The sequence below is a fragment of the Hermetia illucens genome, chromosome 3 (assembly GCF_905115235.1).
Source record: "Hermetia illucens chromosome 3, iHerIll2.2.curated.20191125, whole genome shotgun sequence".
Taxonomy (NCBI): domain Eukaryota; kingdom Metazoa; phylum Arthropoda; class Insecta; order Diptera; family Stratiomyidae; genus Hermetia; species Hermetia illucens.
The window spans coordinates 122508087-122532474 of NC_051851.1; the positions used below are offsets into that span (position 1 = coordinate 122508087).

Consider the following 24388-nt stretch of genomic DNA (forward strand, 5'->3'; position numbering starts at 1 on the left):
GCATGCGAGCCCAAATGATTCCGGGAATTCGGAGGAGCCGATAAGCATACAGCTTACGAAAAATTCCAGGTAATTTTGACCGCCCTGAATTTTAAATTCAAGGTCGAGATCAATCAAAACAACATTAGCGGGGCATTGAGCGGCTGAGGAAGGTGGAGCGGAGAACAGTTGGACTCGAGGAACTTGTTAATAGCTGCATGCAAAATAACACGGCATTTGATTTACTAGGTAGGTTTGCGGAATGGGTTCATATTTGTAATAATTTCTTCATTTTAGTTAGAGTTAAGGGAGATAAGTTCTATACCGTTATTCCAACGATTCTCTAATATAAGGATCCCATCCCTGTAGTAGCTTTCCGGAATATTTGCAAAATACTCGTCCACGACAGCTATTACCTTTTCATTTGATGAAAATGAATATGCACGCAAGAATTTTTTGATGCCTGGAAGCAGCCAGAATACAGAGGGAGCTAAATTTAGCGAATAGCGAATCTTCCAACAATTCGTATTTAATTCCGTGATTTCAACTATGGTTTTGTAACCTGTGTGGGCAGACACATTGCCCTAAAATTAGTTTTTCTTCTGAAAACCAGGACATTTCTCATAAATTTTCATGTTCACCTGGTCTTTAAGTTACAGTAATAACCTTGGTTTATTGCTTTAGGCATTCCAAAGCATTGGCCCGCTTCAGTGCCGAGAATTTGGGTTGACACCACTCCCTAATCCTTCGTTTTGATTCAGGATCATGTGATAGATTCAGGAAGCACAAAATATTTTTTATTTTCCTGCACCAAATGTTGGAGAGAAAGTCGTTTGCAGATGCGTTTTTGTTCCGTTGTTAACGATGCGGCACTCATTGCGCGCACAGATTTCTGAATTCCAAAATGTTACTTAAGATATGGTTTTCACTGCCCGCTGAGATTCCTATGGCCTGCGCTAATTCTGTGGTGTGGGGGCTATAAACTAATCATTTCTTTCACGCTACCTCTATATGGTGTTCAGGCCTCAAAACAGCTTCTTTACCGATATCTACTCACATTGAGTTAATAATAGTATATTGCTATGAGCTCCGCCATGCTATTAACATGCTGGCCCCAAACCCAGGTAAAGGAGGAGCGTTTGAGGCAACGTACTCTGTACTATCCTCAGTAAAACAAAAATAAAATGCTGAGATCAGGGAAAGAGATAAATAGAGTATAGTTGGATTTATTCTACTATGCAAAATCCTACCTGATCTCTCTTGGTGACAGGCCCCGCGACAGGTCGACCAAGAAAATGCATAGAATGTCGCTACAAACATGATGATCGGATTAAGTCAGAGGCCTCGGAGAAATGCTAGGGCGTCCACCTCAGTCGACGCGGCAGGACGGGCCCCGGTCCTGTCGAGAAATGGGCAAGGGTTCTTGACGCATGGACCGCGTCAGGACGTAAGCAAGTTAGTCCGCACACAACGAACAAAACAAATACGTGTCTGCACGCTAAATGTTGGTACCCTAACTGGAAAGACCGAGGAACTCGCAAGAGCCCTTCGGAAAAGGTGCATTGACATCTGCGCTCTGCAAGAAACCCGATGGTCTGGTGCCAAAAGCTGCGACATTGAACGCGAACGCGGTAAAAATGGCTACAAACTTCTCTATTTTGGTAACCCACACACTCAATATGGTGTTCGCACTATTCACTTCTTCACCGCGTATGCACCACAGACAGGTCGACCTGATGCCGAGAAAGATGCCTTCTGGCAACTTCTCGATGAAAAGACTTGTCACGTGCCTGCTGATGATTACATAATCATTGCCGGCGACCTTAATGGTCATGTGGGTGAAAAGGCAGACGGTAACAGGTGTCATGGAGGAAAGGGGTTCGGAGCGCGCAATGTGGATGGCGAGCGTATAATCGATTTTGCGGACACCCATGACCTTGTACTTATGAATACGTGGTTCATCAAACGATTGTCTCATCTTCCCACATTTTATAGTGGGAACAATAAAACGCAAATCGACTATACTCTCATAAGACGCCAACATTTTACTACTGTCACTGATTGCAAAGTCGTTCCCTATGAGACCATCGCACCTCAACATCGGCCGTTGATTGCCGTCCTGCGAATTAAGCCACCGATAAAACAGCGTGAGAAACACACTGGCCCGCCGCGCATTAAATGGTGGCGATTTGGTGAGAAGAAAGAAGAAACGGTCTCACTCATACGATTGCCGACCATTACGAATGTGGAAGAATCATGGAATCAAATGAAAGACACGATCCACAAAGCGGCATCTGCAACTCTCGGGGTCACCAATCCGGATAAGCGGTAGATCAACCGAGATACTTGGAATACTGGAATAATGATGTTGAAATGAAAGTCCGTGAAAAGAAACGCCTCTACCACAAATTTCTCGACGATAAAACACCTGCTAATTGGCAAATTTATAAGAATGCCAACCGGGAAGCAAAGAAAGCGGTCGCTGTCACCCGAGCGAACCATTTCAAAAATCTTTACGATAAACTGGACACTCGGGATGGCCAGAGAGATCTGTGTCGACTTGCCAAAAGCCGTAATGAACGCACACAGGATATCGAACACTTCTGTTGTGTTAATGACAAGAACGGTACTTTGCTTACCAACCATCGAGCCGCAACGAAAGGAGGGCGAGAATACTTCGAGCAGACTTCAACTGAAGAATTTGTTCATCCTCCGTTTCCACAATCATTGCCGACATTTGGAGCAGTTTCGTCAGCGCAACTGAAGTCGAGCAGGCAATAAAACAAATGAAACCGGGGAAAGCAACAGGACCCGACGACATCGCATCTGAACTCTGGAAAGCGAAGAGCTGGGACTCAACAATGTGGCTCAGTGAATTCTTTAAGCGGGTTATTCAGGAAGGAAGAACACCATCTGACTGGCAAGAAAGTACCACTGTTCCAATATGGAAAAAGAAAGGTAGCCCAGCAGAATGTTCAAATTACCGTCCGATCCGGTTACTTTCCCATACCATGAAGGTTTTTGAAGGCATTCTTGACAACCGTATTCGCGAAATCGTTGAAATAGCCGTGAATCAAGCCGGATTTGTCAAGAACTGCGGAACTACTGACGCAATACACGTTGCGCGGTTACTCATGGAGAAACACCGTGAGAAGCATCGCCCTCTTCACATTGCCTTTCTGGATCTAGAGAAAGCGTTTGACCGTGTACCAGACGAACTCATCTGGTATACTTTACGACAACACTTCGTGCCAGAAGAACTCGTGCGCTGGGTTCAATTGCTCTACCATGATCCGAAAAGTAAAGTTCGAAGTATGGCGGGTGTATAAAAACCGCTTCGTGTCTCTGTTGCTGTTCATCAAGGAAGCGCCCTCTCACCACTCGTTTTTGTTCTTGTTACGGACACCGTCACACGGGATATCCAACGTCCAGCGCCCTACACACTGCTTCATGCAGATGATGTTTTCCTAGCATCTGATAGCAAAAATGATCTTGAGCAAATTGTCCAAAAATGGAATAATCGCCTCATACAATACGGTTTCAGATTGAAGTTGAAGAAAACTGAATTTTTCCCGACCGATCTCCATGAATCAGGGACAATCACTGTCAGCGGCATTGATCTGCCCAGAACTGAGCGATTTAAATACCTCGGGTCAACGCTTGTGAACGGGACAAAGGTTGACTAAGAAGAAGAAGAAGAATAGTATATTGCTATGGTTTCGAAAAATTGACTAGAAACCCGTTTAAGACATAGCAATATAAACTAAGTATGAATCATGATATCCCTGAGTTTGATCGCACTATTATTGGCAAAGTTATAGTAGCTCAAATAGCCTGCATATTATGCGCTACGTTCAACCGGAATATTTCTGCACTTAAACATACTTGCCTAAGAAATATACAAAACCTTTCATATCTGAAGCGATGAGCTTCAAGTTTTCGATTTAGTTTTGTTTAAATTTCCTGTTTTAACTCACGTGTGTATCTTCTATTAGGTTTGGGCAGTATTCCGATAGTTGTTCGTTTTTCAGGTTCCGGTGCGGACCCACGCATTAGTATAAGAACAAGTGAAGGTTTGTAGAATCACACGTGAGGGTCTGAAGGGTTCAGAGGATCACCCCACATTCCCGAGGATAGTTAGCAAAGAGGGAAGTAAGCGCATGTTGAGGAAACACAGTCAATTTCGCTAAGTTTGTAACTTTTTGGGGTAGCTGTCCCTTCTTGGTTCTCTACGGTCACCCAGAATGGTCTTTTAACCATCAATAATCACATTTGTCATTAAACATTTTAGAAAGTGACTTTAATGCAAAATGTTAACTATGTCCAGACAGAGCATTATTGGAAGCACGGCTAGGACAATAATGCAATTCCCAATACAATTCGGTTACCAGAACACTTAAGCCTGACTTTTAGTATGAAAGCTATGACACTATTTTGATAAGGATCTCGCCTTTCATTATTGTACCAGAGCCTACTTATGTCGTCATGCTATCCGTCACTAGACATGCTGTGTGAAATGGAAAGAAGTCACATAATCGAATAAGATAATTATAACTATTATTAGAAGATTGTCCGTCAACTTACGCTCAAAATGTAGGGCAGCGAATCATCGCCTGATTACTGGCATCGAGACATAACTTTCCCCAATTACAAAGGTGTCACTTTGCTGTGTGAGGTGTTTCCTGTTATCTTGCTAGGGCGGTTAGCCCCATACATCCAAAACATCATCGGTCTATTCCACAAAGGCTTCGCTCCAAGCCAAGCAAATCAGAAAAACATCAGATTTTCTCCGTGCGGCAAGCCATGGAAAAATTGTTCGAATATGGTTATCAGTTGCGCTATCTTTTCATTGACTTCAAGGCCGCCTATGATGGCATAGCCATATATATAATTGTATATGAGGGAATTTGGTATCACGGCTAAATTAGTAAGAACGACTAGGTTGACCTTGATCAAAATACGAGGCCAGATAAAAGAAGCACGATCACTTTCGATACCACTCAACGTCAACAACAGTATAAGATACCAAGCATCCTTTTTAACCTGGCCCTGGAAAAGGTGGTCCGTGGTGCTAAGGTAAATGCAATAGACCTCTTCAAGCTTGTTCAACTACTGGCAACCAAAGAAGTACAAAAACTACTCCGCTCGAAACATCTCACCACGCCCGAGTTAAAACACTTACTGTATAAGACAATGGCCTTGAAAGCCTTCATGTATTTATCAGAGACTTGTGTTATTAACCACGAATAAATACGATCTCTTCTGTGTCGTTCGCGAGAAAAATCATCCGAAGAATTTTTGGCTTCCTACAAAAAAGGTTGTAGGTAGTCTATAAAACGACGAAATTGATAAGCGGTTGGTTGAGGTAACCGGGTCACTTAACCCGCGTGGAAAAGGATGATCCAAGGCCTATAACGGCAATATGGTAGATAAAGAAAACGTGACAGACACTGCCTCAGATGGCACGATGACGTAGGCCAGAAAGCCAGATAGCTTTTGGATATATTGAATTGGTGGATGTCGACTTCAAATCGGGATGACTGGTTGATGATGATTTTTGGCGAAAATGTTTGTTTTCTTATCATAGGATAGATAAGTGCAATCTTCGCCATAATAAAGAATCTTATATCTAATACTAATGAAGCTGAGGAACTAGGCATTCATGCTTGCGGAATAAAGTGGAAAAATATACTATTCAAAGATCCGTTTATGGTAGACCAATTTGATGGGAAGTTTATGGAATGACTCCAGTCAGTTGCTGGCTTTGATATCGCAATTTCGATAGCGCAAGATGGTCGATATATTCTCCAAAAGTTGGAAATTAAAATTATCTTATATATTTCTTCTCTAACTTCCCACTCTTTTACGAGTTCCGAAAGTAAAGTTTAACGATTTATTAAACCAAAACAGTTAAACTGCCTCCAAAGTGAACTGATTAGACAGCTATCTAATCTTAACCAATTTTATAAATTCGCTACCAGTGCTCAATTACTCGCACCACTAAGATAACATTTTTAAAATCATTAATTTCTTGGGAACTTACCGTTTCCAAATGACGAAGATGATGATGATGTTCCCCCAGCTCCGCCAGATCCATTGGATGTTGTGAGTGATAATGTGCTGGTGGAGTTGCCCGCTATTGTTATAAGCAGTAGGAGGGCGCCAATTAAATTCTGGTAGCCCATCAACTCTGCCCTTTCTTACATGACATTTTTCGGTTTATCCGCTTTTAAGTGGCATTGCATCCAACATTATCTGGTAATGATAAGAGAAAACTATTAGAGTAAATAAAAGCCAATCACTTCTTTATTATATAATTTTATCAATATACATACATATGTATGTACATGTAGATATCTTACTTTAGTTTAAAAAAATGCTTATCTTTTCCACGTCAATATTTAGGAGTTTGCGTTACTGACCTTGGATGTCGAGTAGGAGAATCCGATAAACTTTAGTTATGAGACCTTATGTCACTGCATTTTATAAATATGATATGTAGGTACATATTTTAACCTGCATTATTAGTTGGAAAGAATTTTTTCAAGAACTCGTATTTAATATCTATTTATTTCTCGGGGATATAGGCATTATTATGCCCATGGGTTATTATTATGAAAAAGGGGGATTCCTCCGGGCCCGAAGACCTCTTCGGGGCAGGTATCATCCTTCGAATCTGATAGCGATTGAAACCGAATTTTCTTGCAAGAAGACTTACTAAAAGTCACTAGGAACGAATTTTATGACTCATCTGAAATACTGATGAGCAGTTTGAGCAAATACAGCAAAGTAAGTTACCACCAAATCATGCGTCCTCTTCAACTTGGCCCTGGAGAAAATGATTCGCGATGCCGATGTAAATGCGAGAGGCACCATCCTCTTCAACCCCACCCAAGTACTGGCCTACGCTGACGATATCGACATCATGGGAAGAAAATTCCGAGATGTACAGTCTACCTCCATCCGGGTGGTGCGAGATCTTGGCTCCACATCAATGTAGGCAAGACAAAGTATATGGTGGCAACGTTCGCACCGAAAACCAACCAACTAACAACATCAAACCGCACTGGTCAAACGGGAAGAATAAATATAGGAGAATACAACTTTGAGACCGTTGATAGCTTCTCCTATCTAGGGTCGAAAATCACAACCGATAACAGCTACGATGATGAAATCCACGCACCGTTGTTGTCAGCCAACAGAGCCTATTTCAGCTTACAAAAACTGTTCCGCTCGAAACGTCTCAACATAGGGTCAAAACTCTTACTGTACAAGACAATGATGTTGCCGATTCTCAAGTACTCCTCGGAGACTTGGGTTCTTAGCAAGAAGAATTGCGAACTCTTGGCCGCGTTCGCGAGTAGAATCCTCTGAAGAATTTTTGGCCCCCTACATGAGGATGGACGATTCCGTAGCTCAACAGATTGCGGTGGGCTGGTCACTTAATCCGTATGGATGAGGATGATCCAGCCCCAAAAGTCTATAAGGAAAATATCTATGGTAGAAAAAGAAGACGAGGTAGACCCTGCCTGAGATGGAGCGATGGGGTAGGTCAGCACGCCAGACAGCTTTGAGGGATAGGGAATTTGGTGGACCTCGTCGCAAAACCAGAGTGTCCGGAGTTCCTTATTAAGGCAGGCCGAGACCGGATACCGGTTGTTGCGCCGTTGATGGTGATGAAGGTACCACCAAAGAAAATTCTTTAGGCCTATAGTGTGTATAGGAATTATAGTATTTATATCACTTTGAGTTGGATGAATTTCCCGAATGTGTTTATTGCACCGATACACCACAAAACCAAGAGCACGAATTGTTTCATTTTCTGGGATTCACAAAGACGAGGAGGAGGATGTGCGAAACTATGAATCGATCCTACAATAGAGAAGATACTTACAAGAGAGAGGACACCGGCAAACATCGAAACACAATCAATACAAAACAAACTATAAGAACTATATTTCGCAAGAAAAAGAAGATACTTTCCCGGCGAAGTAATATTTATATTATTTAATATTAATAATAACTCCACCGTAGCCGGTTCCAAGCCCGGTTGTGAAAGGAGGAGGGATGGGTAGCTTCAGTCTGAACGGCTGTACGCCACCGCAGCGTGTCAGGGGCTAGGTGAGGAAAGTGCAGGAACTTTGCAGTCCTGCAGATTACTCACTGAGTAAGCTATCCCCACACCTGGTAGTTAGGTATAAAATGCAAATCCATCCAATGGAAAGAAGGAAAAATTTGAGGTCCGGTACGGATAACCGGCGGGAGTCGTCTGACTTTGTGACTGGGTCGGGCTCTCTTAATGGACAGCACGGCGTCGAAACCGCTAGTCGTGGGGTGGTTCGGCTTCTAGGCACCACGACGACCAGGCGCATTGCTCCGCCTGCTGCAGCTGTTTCGCCACAATCTGTGGCGAATCCTTCAGCAAGTTTGCGTAGGCAACGGATGAAGTGGACTGAAGAAATGAATCTCTTCATCATCCGCTCCTATTACGAAATAACGGCGGGACGAGTGCAACATCTTACCGCCCCTTGTTGCACCAGAGATTCGTCGAGCGTTTCTTGCAATTCGCGCAGGTAATTATGCAGCGAGTCGCGGACCAATACCGCTTTATAACTCGTAGCGACACAATCCCGGCCATTATCAGAGAGCGTGTTCGACTTGAGGTCATCGGGGAAACTGGTGACCGAGAGTCGATGGGGGCAGAGGCGGTGGCATCAACAACACCACGCCGCACTGCAAGCGACAGGTTCAGTACTCGCCGAAGCATTCTTCTCCACGGTCTAGCTGAGGTTCGGGACGAATTCCAAACAGTGTGTATAGAATTCTCGGCTATGGATCTTTTGAATAGACCAGGTATTCGCAGGTTCTATGCATCTCCCGCAACTCCGGGAATTCTATCTCAAATCAATGATGAGATTGCATCTCGACTGTGTGTTGATATGTCGCCGCTGAAACTGCAATCATTTGCGTAATTCGTGTTATTGGTTTGAGTGACCAAAGAGATCCACCATGGAAAATTCGTCTGGAACGTCAGCGGGACTTGCTAAGACAGGAGATTGCTAGACTGATTCAGATCAGCACTTGCATTGCCAGCAGACGGGTGAAGAATAAAGTACAGAGAGTTTATCGGAACTATGCCATCCCCAGTGAGACACCCGTAGTTGAAATTCTGGACACACTAAAGCAGAAACTTTCTGTCATATGCAGTCGGTGACGACGGTATGGCGAAAATCATTCCAGACGTGTCCAGAATGAAAACATACACGAGGAACCGCTTTTCAGGCCTCTCAACGAATCCCAACAGAGGGTCAAGACAGTATACTTTTCGGTGACCGAAGTGAAAGAGTATTGGGGTGGATTTTGGGGGTTGCCTACCCAGCATACTAAGTGGATCACCTCCGAAGGCACCCGCCATGCCAGTACGCCTGGCACGAATTTTGCGGATGTTACCGAAGAGGAAGTTCGATGAGCCATAAACAGCTTGAAGAAGGAGGGGTCCAGGTCTGGATCGGGTGCAGAATTTCTGCTATAAGAAATTTACCAGCGTACACAGTCGGTTGGCACGCAGTATAAATAAGGTCATGAGTTGATCGGAGGAATTTCCACCCTCCTCACTGCGGGGATTACCAACCTTATCCCTAAGAAGGACACGGTGCAGATCGATTACTTGCTTACCAACCCTCTACAAATTCATAACGTCCATTATTAGTGGAAGAGTCAATGCACATCTCGAGACCAACAACATGCTGTCCGAGGAGCAGAAGGGCTGTCGAGTTGGGCCAAGGGCTTACAAAGAGCAACTCATTATCGACTCGGTAGTTGTAGGACAAGCAACTAGAGGCCACATAAACCTCTTTAATTGCTATATCGATTATGCCAAGGCTTTTGATACCGTTCCGCATACCTGGTTAATCGATATCCTACATCTGTATCGCATTGACCCGAAACTAATAAAGTTTTTGGTGACAGTCATGGAAGGGTGGCATACCAACTTATCAGTGCGTACCTCAGAGCCCATCCGTATACGGAGGGGTATCTTAAAGACGGATTCGTTGAGTCCCCTTGGGTTTTGTATGGCACTGAACCCTCTTTCATGGCTACTGAATGATGCTAGAGGGCGTGGTTTTGCAATAAAGTATGGCCAACGTGCTAAGTGTGAGCTGACACGCTTTATGTACTTAGATGATATAAAGCTGTATGCTGGTACTGACGACCATCTTAGAAATCTGCTGTTCAGTCGTGATATTCAGATGGAGTTTGGATTAGACAAGTGTCGAATCCAAGTCATCCGCAAAGGTCATCATTAGCCGCATGCCGGACCAAGAGTGAATCGATGAATGGAAGTCGAAGGCAATGCACGGTAAACGTAAATTGTCTCTGGCAACCATTTGTCAATTTGCATTTGCCGAACAGATGGCTGTGCACTGGGGAGCTCTTTGTTGAGATGGAGGGGTTCATGTGTGCCATTCAGGGCGCCGTGGTCGCTACCCGAGCTCATAAAAAGCTCATCAGAAAAGAAAAGAAAGAACGGGTGGAGAACGACCAGTACAGAATGTGTGATTCAGCGTTAGAGACGTTGGACCATCTCATTTCTGGCTGTACTGTTATGGCACGGGTGCAATACATCACCAGGCATAATGTTCTATGAAAGGTTATCCATCAAAACCTCGCACATAAGCATGAGCTGAACACGGGAACATTTACGGTCTACCGATATGAACCGCAAGCACTACTTGATAGTTCTGCTTACAGCATGTATTGGAACCGGCAAGTTCTGACTGATCGCCTTACTCTACATAACAAGCCTGACGTACGGTTGGTTGACAAGACGATGAACTATGAGCCACTGGCTCGGGAAATCAAAGAAATTTGCAGTCTCGATCGGGTGATTGTAGTTCCCATAATATTGTCAGCTACAGGTATTGTACCTAAATCCGTCACGGGTTCCCTTGATATCCTGGGACTTTCACACAGTCTGTTTCAAACCATTTGTGTATTTCGCATACGTGCTCGATGTTGCGGGGAGTACTCGACGGATTTTCCCATTGACCTACTACCGGCCACTACCACCAGGGCCCTTTTAGTTAAGTAAGTAGGATCGTCCGAGCCTAAATGCTTGGCACTTAGTGCTTGCATTATGTAAAATCCGACATCTGCCGATATTATGATAACTCAGAAATAATAATAGTACGATTTTTCCCAAACGTTTCAATATCGTATCGTAAAAAGAAGTGAAAAATTTTACCCAGTCGTCTCCTAGGCCCTAAGTATTTCCAACAACGCTTAACCTAAGCAATCGGATGACCGTAGCTTCATCTTTTAAGCCAATCTTCAATCAAATACATTCTTTGAGTAATTTGTAACAATGTTATGCGAGGTAAGGTTATATCACATTACGTAATCTATATTTGTAACTGGTAATTAAGACACGTTTGAATGGAATTGACACGTTGGAATGTAACTGTTCAGTGGTTGACGGCTAATAGTATTCTTTAATATTTTGGCGAGCAGTGAATTCTTAGGAAGAAATTTCTTTGATCTGCTATAATTTCATTAATAATAATGACGACATTAAAAAAATTAAAAACAGATTTTTCATCCGGTTCTCCATGTAAGTACCAACCATCCCTAACAACGCTTAACCTTAATTACATCTCTAGGGTGACTATCCATTAATTTTTAACAAGTCGGGTACTTTAACCAGATATAGTATCTGCATCATTGACGGTTAAACAATATCTGTACAATATTTCCTTGGAGACTTTCTGGCAATACGGCATAACATATGTAATCTACCGTGATCAAATTACAGCCTGGAAATAGAGAGGGAACTCATAACCTTAAAAATGCAATTCTTTCCACACTCCATAACTATGGAAGAAGCAGCCCTTTCCAGCCACTAGTCCAACCAGGTGGGATTGATGTAATTTATGGGTCTGTATGCCGCATTATAAAAGGGCTGTTAACAGTACATTTCTCATTCCCGATGATAAATAATTTGGTAGCTGAAAAAAGAACAACTGTGGTTCGTGTTACATCCGGTGAAACCCACAGCATGGTAATACCAATCGACTCTGTTCTAGTAGACAAGCGGTATAATAGGAATAGAACTGTCAGAAATTCCTAATGAAGGCATTAGAGTGCTTGCGCTTGAGTAGCAGCTACAATAGAAAGCTTGTAGTCTGATTTTTCCAGATTCTGGTTCCATAATCTTGAGATCAAAGCCGACTTTTGGCACAACTTCACCTGATTCCAGGATTTTTCGAAGGCCGATACCGCAAGAAATCACACAAATGACTAGATGCCATTAGAACGACATTCTTGCTATTCCTAAAGGAGGAAAAGAACCGTGCACTCTCATCTTGCAAAAATCAAGAGACGGATATGTAGCTAAGTAACCAAAGAGAAAAAACAGAGCCCTCACCAGACTCGACGCGAAACTTGAGTTAACCGGTTGCGACAAGCAAAAATTTATATAGGAGGCCTGTACGAAATCTTATCATAGAAATAAATTAACGCGACGTTTAAATGCGATAGTAATATATTGTACTTTATGAACTTCATTTACGCAGACATCTCCATTGAGAGAATTTTGAAACCCAGACGTGGCATATTAACAACTTTTTCTTTTTTTTGTCAGATTTTTGGAACGGATAGTTTCTGAGAATGGATCTATGAATAAATAATCTCTTTCTAACTCTCACATTTACCTTTACAATTAATGTTGAAATTTTAAAGGATACGGAAAGTACTCATTGAACGCTTTCACCTTTCGACCTCTTTAATCGTCGGAATTCGCAGTTCCAATCTTCCCAAAATACACCAATGGGTGTCAAAATATCTATAGCTACGGTGCAAAGGCAGGAAACCCCAGTATAGTTCTTCGGTAGCATCTAATGCAACGAATAATTTAGAATCGGAGAAGAAGGTGTTCAAAAAAAACACAACGCTACCAACACACCAGTAACAAAGGCTAAGAAAAATAGGCTGAAAAGAGATCGATCGCAAAAGAGCTCTGATCCTAAAGAACTGCCTTTCAGGTAGATTGCAGCTTTTAGAGTTTATCCAGGGTAAGCGTAATGTCTACCAAGCCATTAAAAACATGGTGATAGGGCGCGTGTGGAAAAAAGAAATCCCAACGTAAAACTAAAACTTGTTGCTTCGAAAGTATCACACCCAAGTGACTCCAAAGGTGGAGCCTGTAGGGAGTCAACAGGTGCCTAAAAGAAAAAAAAGGAATCCTGACTGGGTCCACAAAGACACAATCCAGCCACAGGGCGAGAGATCTCATAACTAAAGCCCAAACCGAAAAGAACGCCAAATTTGTCTATGATGGACGAGCAGAAATTAATGGAAATGTTGGTAGACCAGCCTAATAAGACAAGCACTTCCATAGATGGAGCTGTTCATATAAGGCAATATATACCTAAAGTATGTAAAGCGTCTATTCTTATAAGATGCAAACTCAACAGTAGAAGGCTTAACTATTATGGGGAGTAGTAAACTAGCCAGCCTTCAATGGACTTTTCACCGAAGAGGACGAATGACCATCAAATACTTCGGACTGAGTAAAATAACAGCCCTAAGGTTCTGTCCTGCGTTCAGGACCGTCTCAATGATACGGCATTCGTCATTTCGGGAAGGATGTCGATTGACCTCTTGCCAGACGAGGAGATGAAAATATATATATAATGTCAAGTCCTTCTCTCCTTTATCGCAGGTGAGAAAAAAGCGAAAGGGAGAAACCTATAAGTAAATGGAAACAGCGATGGGACCACTCACGAAAGAGTTGTCGACTGTCGCGCATAGAAGAAATGAGATGTAATACCTAGTGGTTATTCCTTAGAACATGGAAGGGACTCGGGAATGCCTTTAATGGATAAAAATCCGACACAATCGCCTGTCTAGGCGGCCTTCTAAAAAAAATGACAGATTGACAAACAGTAAACCGATTTTAGGTTTTATTTTACACAAAACAAATGATTTACAAAACTCTGTCCATGTCCGTGCTATGACGCACATACTATGTCGTTCAAGACTGTCAAAATTTGATTGGTCTGTTCTCCTCAAAAGGAGTATCGAAACGTTATTTGCTCCATATTGTGGCCGTTTTTTTGAAACCGCAGCTTGAGACAGCGGTTAAATTGAAGCGTGAAATCTTCTGACGATAGTTTAAATTGGATTGAAAATAATAACGATCTGGCATGTTTCTTGAAAAGCTCACGCTTTTTCCAAGTACGAACCATTTCACTTGGAAGAAACTCAATGATGCGAGTCACCGATCCGATAGTCGAGCGGCAGCTGCGCGAAAAGTGATGTCGTGCAGGGTTGAATCTTTGCTCAACACTTGAAAAGGTTTTTTCGAACAAATCAACAGGAAATGGAGGACGAACTTTCGATTTCTTAAGCTACATCCCAAGCGATATTACAGCTGGTGATATATAGACCCGAAAAACTCTCCTGGGCAAAACAATCGCAGAACTGGCAAGATCAGACATTATCCAAGTGATACAATTATTTAATGGTGTCTTACGACATAGTTGGGATTATACTCCCTATTGTGCAAGACTGTCTGCCTTAACTTTTAAGCCACGGTCAGTACTGAAGTTTCTAATGTACTACGTTGCGGAAGTAACAGTTATCAATACTTTACTTCATTCTTTCAGAATTTCGAAATTAGATATATGAATAGTACGTCTTCCTCTTTCTTCGCCTTTGTCGCGTTCGGTAGAGGGCCGGCTCACTTAGATTGGGCTCGCCGATTCTCTAGATCTTAGGCTTGGTCCGGCTGACGCCGAGCCGATCACAATCTAGGCCGTTTCCCATCGACTTCGCAGTCTTTCAGTTGTGGATAGGTCGCTGTCACTAACAGGGAAAACACCTGTTTCATTAGGGTCACACAAGAAAATTTAGTCACCATTTGCATAAATGTCAATAGAAGCTCCTCCAAACCAGACATTGGCTGAATTCGAGTACAAGGACAAGCTGTTCGTGGACGCGAAAGAACGGAGGCCATTGCGGGTGACTTCATTTATAGGCAACAGAGTGGGGAAGTTCACTGACGATGCCTTCGTGCGGTTAAGTATCATATTGGGTAACGATGCATACCGGAAAGAAGGGTCCGGTTCTGTTCGTAGATTTGACTTTTGCTGGTCCTTCATTGCGATCTCCATGCAATTCTCTTTGAGTTGAAAACCAATCGAGTTAGTTGGGGAACAATACGTTCACGTATGAAGCACGTGGAGCAGATCAGGTAGGTTTGCGAAAGCGACTGACGAGCAAACATTTATAGATGTGTGGTTGGACCAGGGCACGGAATGCATCGTGATGAAGCAGATGTTATACTTTTGCTTAGCAGCTGGTGGATCAACGACTAGTCTGATTTTTGGTCGGCATGTCATTGGGTCGGACGAGCGACCCAGAAATCAGGAGGAGAGGGAATCTATGCTAGGCCCACTATTGTGGAACATCATGTATCATATAACGATGTCCTCATCGTTCCAATTGCTGTGGAGGCCACTACAGTGCGTTATGAAACTGTTGTTGTTGCAAAACAACTCGTAGATGTTGAGTTGGATTCATCCTATGATCGCTTCGAAGTGGCTTAAATATGCAGATCTCGCATTCGCGGTGGACCGAGGCGGTACTTAGCACGAAGCGTCGTAAGGGATCAGGACACCAGAATGGGAAACGCCACCATCATTTCAAAACTAGCAATCAAATATCTTGGAGTAATGATAGATGTGAGGTTGAACTAAGAAGCAGGATATCTAATATGCTTTAAGGTGTCCAACGTCAGCGCAGTTCTGGGAACGATGATGCCAAATCTTGGGCACCTGTGATGCACTCGTAGGCTGCTTATGTTTAGAGTGGTAACCTCTATACTCCTCCGCATACAACATGCATTGTTTAAAACAGAACTGATATTATCTGACCCATTGCAAGTTAGTAAAAAACGAATATAATGAGCCTGCCTACGCGAAAATAGAGCAAGCTGGACACTTCGGGTATAAAGGTTTTGTATTCATATTACGAGAGAACCTTTCTACGCAAGTTTTGCTTTTCGTACATAGCAAAAAAATGGGAACTGGCAATGGGAAGAATATTAAAAAATAAAACCAAACACGGAGGAGAAGAATAGAGTGAAAGTTATGATAACCCAGTACCGGCGGTTTTTGGGAGTGGACAAGTGGGCGATATCCAACGGTTGCAGTGCTTCAGTAGTGGGAGCCTTGGCTATTACAGGGTTGCATTGGCGGGCCTCTTCAGAAGAAACTCCTTTCTTCGCGGAATGAGTGAATGAGAGTGTGGCAGCACACGGGAAGGAGGAAACAATGCCGCCCAACCACCTGAGCAATATAAGGTGCAACGACCAATCGGGAGTGGCCTTCATCGCACTAGGTAATACAATTTTATATTATCAAAATCAATCAATCAAAGAGGAATGAAGGCATCAGGCGCGAACGATTGAACGAGTCAACTGGCCAGCAAACCCCTAAGAGAAAAAAAAACACAACTCCCAAAAAAGTGGACCGGATAAGGAGGACGGCTCAAGCTGCTAGTGGAATTCATGGAGCGAATTCTGAGAGGGTGTGGACCTCCAAGGGGGATATGGGAAACCTGCAGAAAGGTTGCGACTCAAAAAAGGAGAGTTAGGAGGAAAATACAAGAGGAAGCTATTATCATTTCTCATAGAGGTGAAGGCTCATACAGTGACATTCTCAAGAAAGTGAAGGCAGACCCAGAACTTATCAATATGAAGGAAAATGTAAGCCAGGCGGTCTCTGAAGGTAGACCTTATGCTGGAGCTCAAGAAGTCTAAAGTCCTTGGAACAGAAAGTCGAAATCAGGGCTAGTAGGCCGGAGATCTCGATAGTCTGTAAGGATGTAGCTGAAGTCACCACGAAAGAAGAGGTTCGCGAGGCTTAAAAAAGGAGTTCGAGTTTGACTTGAAGAATCAGCGGTAAAAACGCTATGAAAAGCCTTAATGAATGCAAATCTCCATTATCAGTCTACCAGTGGAGGTAACACTCAAGCGTTTGGCAGTAGGAATAGTAAGAATAGGATGAGTTATGAGTTGTCTTAGAGAGCAGGTGTCGTTGAAACGGTGTTTTGAATACCTTGGCTTCGGTGACATCACGGAGGCATGTCCTAGTGCAGATCACCGAATTGCCTACTGTGCAAAGGGATGGAGGGGTGGACGCCTGGTCGACACATTGCAGGCAGCAGCAGGTGCCCGGAATTTAGGAAAGCCCTCAACGCAAGTTACAGATGTAGTTGATACAAATTAGCTCGCACCACTGCCAGGCGCGGCATGATCTATTCTTACAAACCATATGCGAGAAAAATATCGACTTGGCCATAATTAGTGAGCTATATTGAAATCACTGTGGTGGCATTAGAGACGAGGATCAAACGGGCCACACAGCACAATGGACTTTCGATGAACAAGCTTTGCTTCCTTTCGTTTCGGAAGCAAAAGGACGTTGGCCGATAATTATACCAGGTGATTTTAATGTATAGGCTCTTGAAAGGGGCAGCCGGACAATGAATATGCGAGGACGTGTTCTGGACGTGGTACTTGCAAATGTTAGGGCCACATGCACTTTCAGAGGAAGGGGCATTGCTTGGTAAGTTAGTAAAGACTGCAGTCACAGTGACCAACAGGCAAACTGTATGGAGATCGAAGGCGAACCGAGTTCGAAAAAGAGCGCAAAGAGAGTGCCGGTTGGGTTGCCGAGTTGGATGGTGAAAGCTTTCGACATGTTCTCCACGCCGTTTAAGTTTGATGTATCCCTGATTGGTATAGCCATAAAAAAGTCACCCAGATCAGCCAATGAAAAGCCCGCGATGCCACTATCACCAGAAGGCGATCTTTTTTAGGCAGCCTAGCTACTGGTGGAATAACGAAACAGAAAGTTTGGGAGTCTCATCTTTCTGGTAGCGACGATCGAGAGAAGACCCATAGACAATTGCGAGGACGCTTAAAACGGGCGATTTAGAAAGGAAAAGGAACTGCTTGAAAAAGTTGTGTGAAGATGGCGATGCAGGTTACTATTGAGAAAGTCATATCGTCTTACCCAGCGTCGAAACCGGCTTGTCACAACGCAAGTACGGATTTCGACGCGCTCATCCTACGGTGAATGTGACAGAAGAAACACTGAATTATGGTGGCTGCTGCGCAGTGGTGGCACTGGATGTCAAAAATGTATTCAATTCCGCCAGCTGTGCGGAATCGAAAGCAGATTGGCTGGCATAGGTGTTCCGAATATTTAGCAAGTCCGGTCGGGAATTACCTCTCACAGAGAACTGTTTGGTACGGGCGGATGGGGGTTCCAAAGACTATATCCTCAGAGCGAAGGTACCTCAGGGTTCGGTGCTGACTCCCTTGCTGTGGAACGGCATGTCTAATGGAGTGCCTATGCTTCGCGTCCCAGAGGAGGCAATGAAAGCCTAGACCGCATTTAGATGCATTATTCTAATTTATTTTAAACTTTTCGTTTGGATAAGTTCTGAGAACGTGACTTGTTTCACTTTTTGGGACATACATTTCCCTGTATTTCACCTAATAACAAAAACCAGATCAGTTTCGGAAAATACTAATCAAACACTTCTACCTGATGCCTCGCATGACCATATACCGTGAAAAAAATGTACCCCTCTCCTTCGCATATATGAGGAGCCCCCTTAATCTCAATGCAAAATGATGCTACTACTTAAATGTAAAGAGACACACAGCTAAAATTATGGCATCAAATTTCGTGACAATGTTATTAGCCATTTCCGAGTAAATCAGGTGTAACGGACAGACAGACGGGCGGAGGGGCAGAGGATTCGATATACAGACACTGATAATTAAGAGTGTCTTAATTTGGCGCAAGGTCAAGGACTTAAGCAGAAACGGAAACTAATAATACAGTAGAAAGGTTCCGCGACAGGCTGAGCAAGAAAATGCATTCAACATCCCAAGCAAGTCGGGATACCGGAGCCCCGGCGCTTCAAACACACACTCGATATGGTGTTGGTGTTGCGGCCTCTGAAGGTGTCCTGTATGTCATTAAAGAAGCAATTTGATGGCCGGCTGATGAAGCAGGCACAACAGGTGCTATTTAGGAAAAAGGTTTGCGGCAAGTAATGAAGGTTATGAGGGTACAGTCGATTTTATAGACACTAACGACCTGGTACTATATATATATATATATATATATATATATATATATATATATGGTTTATCAAACGAGTTTCTGACATTTTATAATGCGAATTGTAAAGCGCAAATCGACTATATCCTCGTAAAACGCCAACATCTTATCACCGTCATTGACTGCAAAGTAGTTCCTTATAAGAACATGGCACCCTAACTTCGGCCATTGATTGCTATCTTGCGAATTAAATCACCGATAAAACAACTTCAGGAGCGCAGGCTGGCCCCCATTAAATTACCAACCAGTACTATTGTCGAAGAATATTGATCACAATTACGTAATTACGGATTATTACGTGTGGCGAAGAATCGTGGAACCAAGTTAAAAGCACGATTCGCAAAGTGGTCTATGAAACTCTCGGGGTCCCCTAGCCTGGTAACTGGCTTGCTAACCGAGATACTTGGCTCTGGGATGATAGTGTCCATATGAAGATCTTCTTCTCTCATAAATTTCTCGACGAACGAACACGTGCCAAATGGCAAATTCATAAGAATTCCAACCGGGTAGTAAAGAAAGCTGGCAGCGAGGGAGATCTGTATCGTCTTGTCAAAGGCCGAAACCAACGCTGAACACTTTTGTTGCGTTAATGATAAGAATGATGCGTTGCGTTGCGGGCCGCGACGAAAAGATAGCCAGAATATTTCTACGGACCCATTTTTGCCGATTCTGTCAATAAAGTCGAAGAAGTAACCAAACCAATGAAATCGGGGAAAACAACAGAACCTAATGACGTCGGATCTGAGCTCTGGAAAGCGAAGACCTGGGACCCAATACTGTGGCTCAATTAGTTCTTTAATCGTTTTCTTGAGGAGCAGCAAAATATTCAAATTACCGCGCGATCCGCTTGTTGTCCTACAACATGAAGTTTTTTGAAGGTTATATTATTAAAATAACCGTGAATGAAGCCGGGTTCATCAATCAGAATTGTGGAATTGCTGATGCAATACACGCTGCGCTGTTACTCATGGTTAAATTCCGTGAGGAATATCGCCCTCTTTACATTGCATTTCTGGATCTAGAGAAGGCGTTTGATCGTGTGCCCTATAGACATGCTTTCGGAGCAACACCTAATGCCAGAAGCACTCGTGCGCTGGGTTAATTGTGTTGTGGCAGACATATCAAAATCGCTCCTTGTCTTCGTCGGTATTCATTAAAGAAGCGCCCTCCTCCCATTACTCTTTACTCTTACACATGCAGATGATACTCTCTTAATGACTTAAAACAAAACTGATCTGGAGTAACATGTGTAAAAGTAGAATGATCTCAAACCGAATCCAAATAAAACAAAAAAAAATTTTGACAACCGATCCTAGAGAAACAGGAACTACCACTGTCAGCGCGGCAGTTACCTGTCAAAAACTGAGCAATTTAAACATCTTGGATTAATGCTATTAGCCAGTGGTAATCTGCGTTATGAAATTGCGTGACTCATAAGCGTTATTTTAATGAAATGCCATTCCACTATTGGCGGCTTTCCTGATCGACGTATCAACAAATGCCTATATTCTAAAGTTTACCCAGTCACCCTCTATGATTAAGAGTGTTGACTGACCACAATAGACAATGAATGGCGCTTCGTAGTAATGGACACAAAGATATTGCATTGAATCTGTGGAAATGAGGATACTCGCGATCAACATTGGGTTGCATAGATCGTGGAAAATTCGCGAGGAAGGCGTCTTCGATGTTATAGTCATGTATGTCCCAAGATCTGTCTGAACATCGACGTTAATAGGAAACGACCAAAAGGCCAGCCGAAGCAACGGTGGCTTGAAATGCTGCATGGTGATTTGAAAGCTTCGCGACTCCACTCAAATCAGGTGCTTAGCCGAGTAAAATGGAGCAACCGATCAAGACGAACCAACCCCGCTTGTGAATTGGACCAATGTTGTGGAATAAGAAGAGGAAGATATATATATATAAAGAACATTTTATATTCCAAAACTCAATCAAAAAGCCCCCATTCAAATAGGGAAAAAAATTGTAGGAGGAACATTCAGGCGATCCTTACTAAATAACAAATTGGCAAGTTGGAAAATGAATGGTCGGCGTGAACGTTTTCTGGCAAGAGGTTGTTATGAGGAATATTTCTATGCACGAGTGTTTCCAATTGTACATAGTAGCATATATAAGTTTGGTGCATCTGGAAAATGTATATCAATATTGCTCTAGCATTCAACGCATGATTCCTCAAGATGCACTAAATTTACATAAAAGAAATAAGTTTGACTAATTACAAGTTTGTCAATAAATGTGGGTTTTCAATGTAACTTTCCAGTATTGTGGTGCCTACATCACTGCAAAGTTTTCTGATGACGTTGAAGTAGCAGTGAGTTTCCAATAAATTTACAAAATATAGTCATATGTTATTATAAATTGTATTCGAGTAAATATCAGAATGCAGCATTTCCATTTTTGTTGGGGAAGTAGGATTTCAAAATGGGCCCGAAATATAAGTGAGCACTTTTTAATCCCTCCGTCTTCTTGGCAATGAATGTGAAAACAGGACTTACATGGCAATTTTTCGCACTCCACATAACAATATTTAGTGAAAAATTTTGCACCTACTGCTTGGCACATATGGCCCCTCTTGAACTTTACGTAGAGATACCACTTACTGCATGCGCGGAGATTACTAGTTTTAACTCTTTTACCAAATTTTATGTCGATAGGTTTAACCAGTTTTGAGAAAAAGTGCGTGTGGCAGACAGACAAACGGACAAACAAACAGACATACAGTAAACCAACTTCAATAAGGTTTTGTTTTCCACCATTCCTCCTAAAAACCGGAAGAGCAGGACGGCGAAAATGATACTTGAAATTACTCAAATTACTAATATGGGCCGTCCAAACTGAAAAAAGTTAATGTATTAGAAATCGCCGAAATATTTCTTGAATATTAGAAACTTTCCAGGCTAAACTCAGCAAACTTCATCCCAACCTTTTAAGAAAGCATTCGGACACAAGAATAATAACGTATGTGTCAAGGAGACAAGCTTTGCTCCCATTGCTATAATCAAATAGAACATGGGCGTTACATGTTGCACTACGATTTCCAGTAAATGTATGACAGTGTTTATGGAACGAGACTGCTTTAAATTGGAATGACACAAAATCTAATATGTTAGGCTATCTTTATTAATAACACATGCTGCTGACATAAAAAATAATTCACTTTAAAAGAGGTTTAGGGTTGGGTTTTGGATAATTCGGCCGATTTTTATGGTTTTGTGTAAAACAAACATAGAATATTGTCATGTGGGATATCAAATGAAAGATCTCGATTAGTACGTTTTAAAACTGATCTCTGAGATTGGATGAAGTATAGGGAAATGAGGTCAAATGTAGGTCGTTCTTAGAACCTATCCAACAGAAAAGTCTGAAAAAATCACAATCTACACCTCAAAATACATCCCATTCCGATACCTGTTCAAATAAAGTTAATAATGGCAAATTATGAAATTTGGCACTATTATAAGTAATAATATAATACATGATTTTGGAAAGTTTGAAGGAAATGTAACTATTATTAACAAAGTTATACAAGGTTAAAATTTTGATATTCACGTGAATTTTTCGCAATCTAAGTAGTGTATGACATCACCATCATATAGAGTGAACTTATATGAATGGAGGAATTGAATCTATCATGGATTATTTTGAATTTTTAGCTATGTATGAATGGAAAAACGAGCGTAAGAAATTTTCCACACAAGATGAGCACAAAACCTTTATAACCGAAGCATCCAGCTTCCGCTATTCTGACTTGTTTTTATAGTGAACTAAGAATAATCTTGGCGAACACGAATGATATGGCCTGGGACCTGATGAAACATGACACTTGATTAAGAAAACTATAACGTGATCTACATGTAGAGCGAAGCCAAACTAGAGAGTTTAAAACATCACGACAGGTAAAAGTCCACAGAGAAAATAATCCCTTTGGATCTTTTTTAATGACAAGTTCATAGATTTCACACCAAAACCTTATCGAAATGCTATTAGTGGAAGCGTTGTTGCCAAATATACCAAATATCACTAACAACTTTATCAGCGTTTTTTGCTTAGTTTGATAAGATATGTAATTACATATCATGCTTGATTCTATCAAAATCATCTCAATACTTGACTATCATGTGTTTATATACTCTGAATATAATAAGTATAAAAGACAATCAAAACAACACCGAAACTGATACGCATTGATTACCGGATCTATTTAAAATTTAGGCTGTTAGATCTGTTTCTAAATTGCTACCAAAAGATGCATAACCATATGCATGTGCAGTCTGATGTAATTGACTGACTCCTATTAATTGCATGTTTCCATACCATAAAATCATCCACAATCACTTACACTGTATCTACGGAAATTCACTTCAAGATGCTGTAATTAGATGCATACTCGATATATTTGCTAACAATTAAACTGCAACCAATGTACGGGATTTTATTAGAAACTCTGTATCCTCACACTGTCCTTTTTCAACCAAAAAGTACCACAACACTAATCACCAGGAACTGCGATGTGTCATTAGCAAAAACTTTCTGCCCGAACGAGGTATTGTCACTTGAAAAAAAAACACTCTCAGTGAAGCCTCGAAATCTCTGTTTGTTTAAAGAATTAAAGAAAACGAACCGATTCCCACAGAATCCCTAGCATAACTGGAGCTTTCTGGGATAACAATATTCGAATGAACCGAAAAATCGCTGTGATGTTATTCACCCCTGCCGGGTACATGGTTCCTAACCGAAGTCTGAAAAATGGACCCACCGTGGAAGCCGCATCCTCCAAGCACCGAATTTATTCTCCACCTCCAGCTGATATCACATCTGCCTCGTTCTTTTGATCTGAACGTCTGCTTGTTTTCACCACCCTAATTTGGCCACAACAACGATATCCTTGCGGCGAACGAAAAGCACATTGTGCAAATCAGCGACAGTAAAAGATGCAACGCGACTTGATTTTCCTCACTTCCATTCTTAGTTTCGTACCCCTTCCCACTTGAAGGGGATGAGGACATTACGCAAATTGTATATACTTTGAAAGCTCCGTGCGTACGAGTAGGCCGAGAATTTCAGCGGTTTAACGGAGAGCGTAAGGGTGGTTTGAGCTTTCCTCATTAAGGTGTTTTGAACCACCAAGGGGATAGCTTCCCCAAAGTTCCACATTGGGTAGCTTTTGAACTTTCATTCAGATGCAT

The 24388-nt window shown here is 42.2% G+C and overlaps 1 protein-coding gene across 2 annotated transcripts in view; it reads right to left on the reverse strand.

The window, feature by feature from the left end:
• Nucleotides 1–24106, reverse strand: part of LOC119650711 (neurotrimin-like) — a 265655-nt gene extending 241549 nt beyond the window's left edge. The window contains exons 1-2 of one of the 2 annotated variants that reach the window (XM_038053716.1): nt 23542–24106; nt 6023–6234 (exon numbers count right to left, since the gene is read on the reverse strand). In XM_038053716.1, coding sequence (XP_037909644.1) covers nt 6023–6164 — 142 coding nt within the window. In that variant the 5' untranslated portion in view covers nt 6165–6234; nt 23542–24106. Of the gene's footprint in view, nt 1–4563; nt 4685–6022; nt 6235–23541 lie in introns of those variants that run through there. The other variant, XM_038053717.1, reaches the window with a different exon arrangement.
• Nucleotides 24107–24388: the final 282 nt, after the last annotated feature.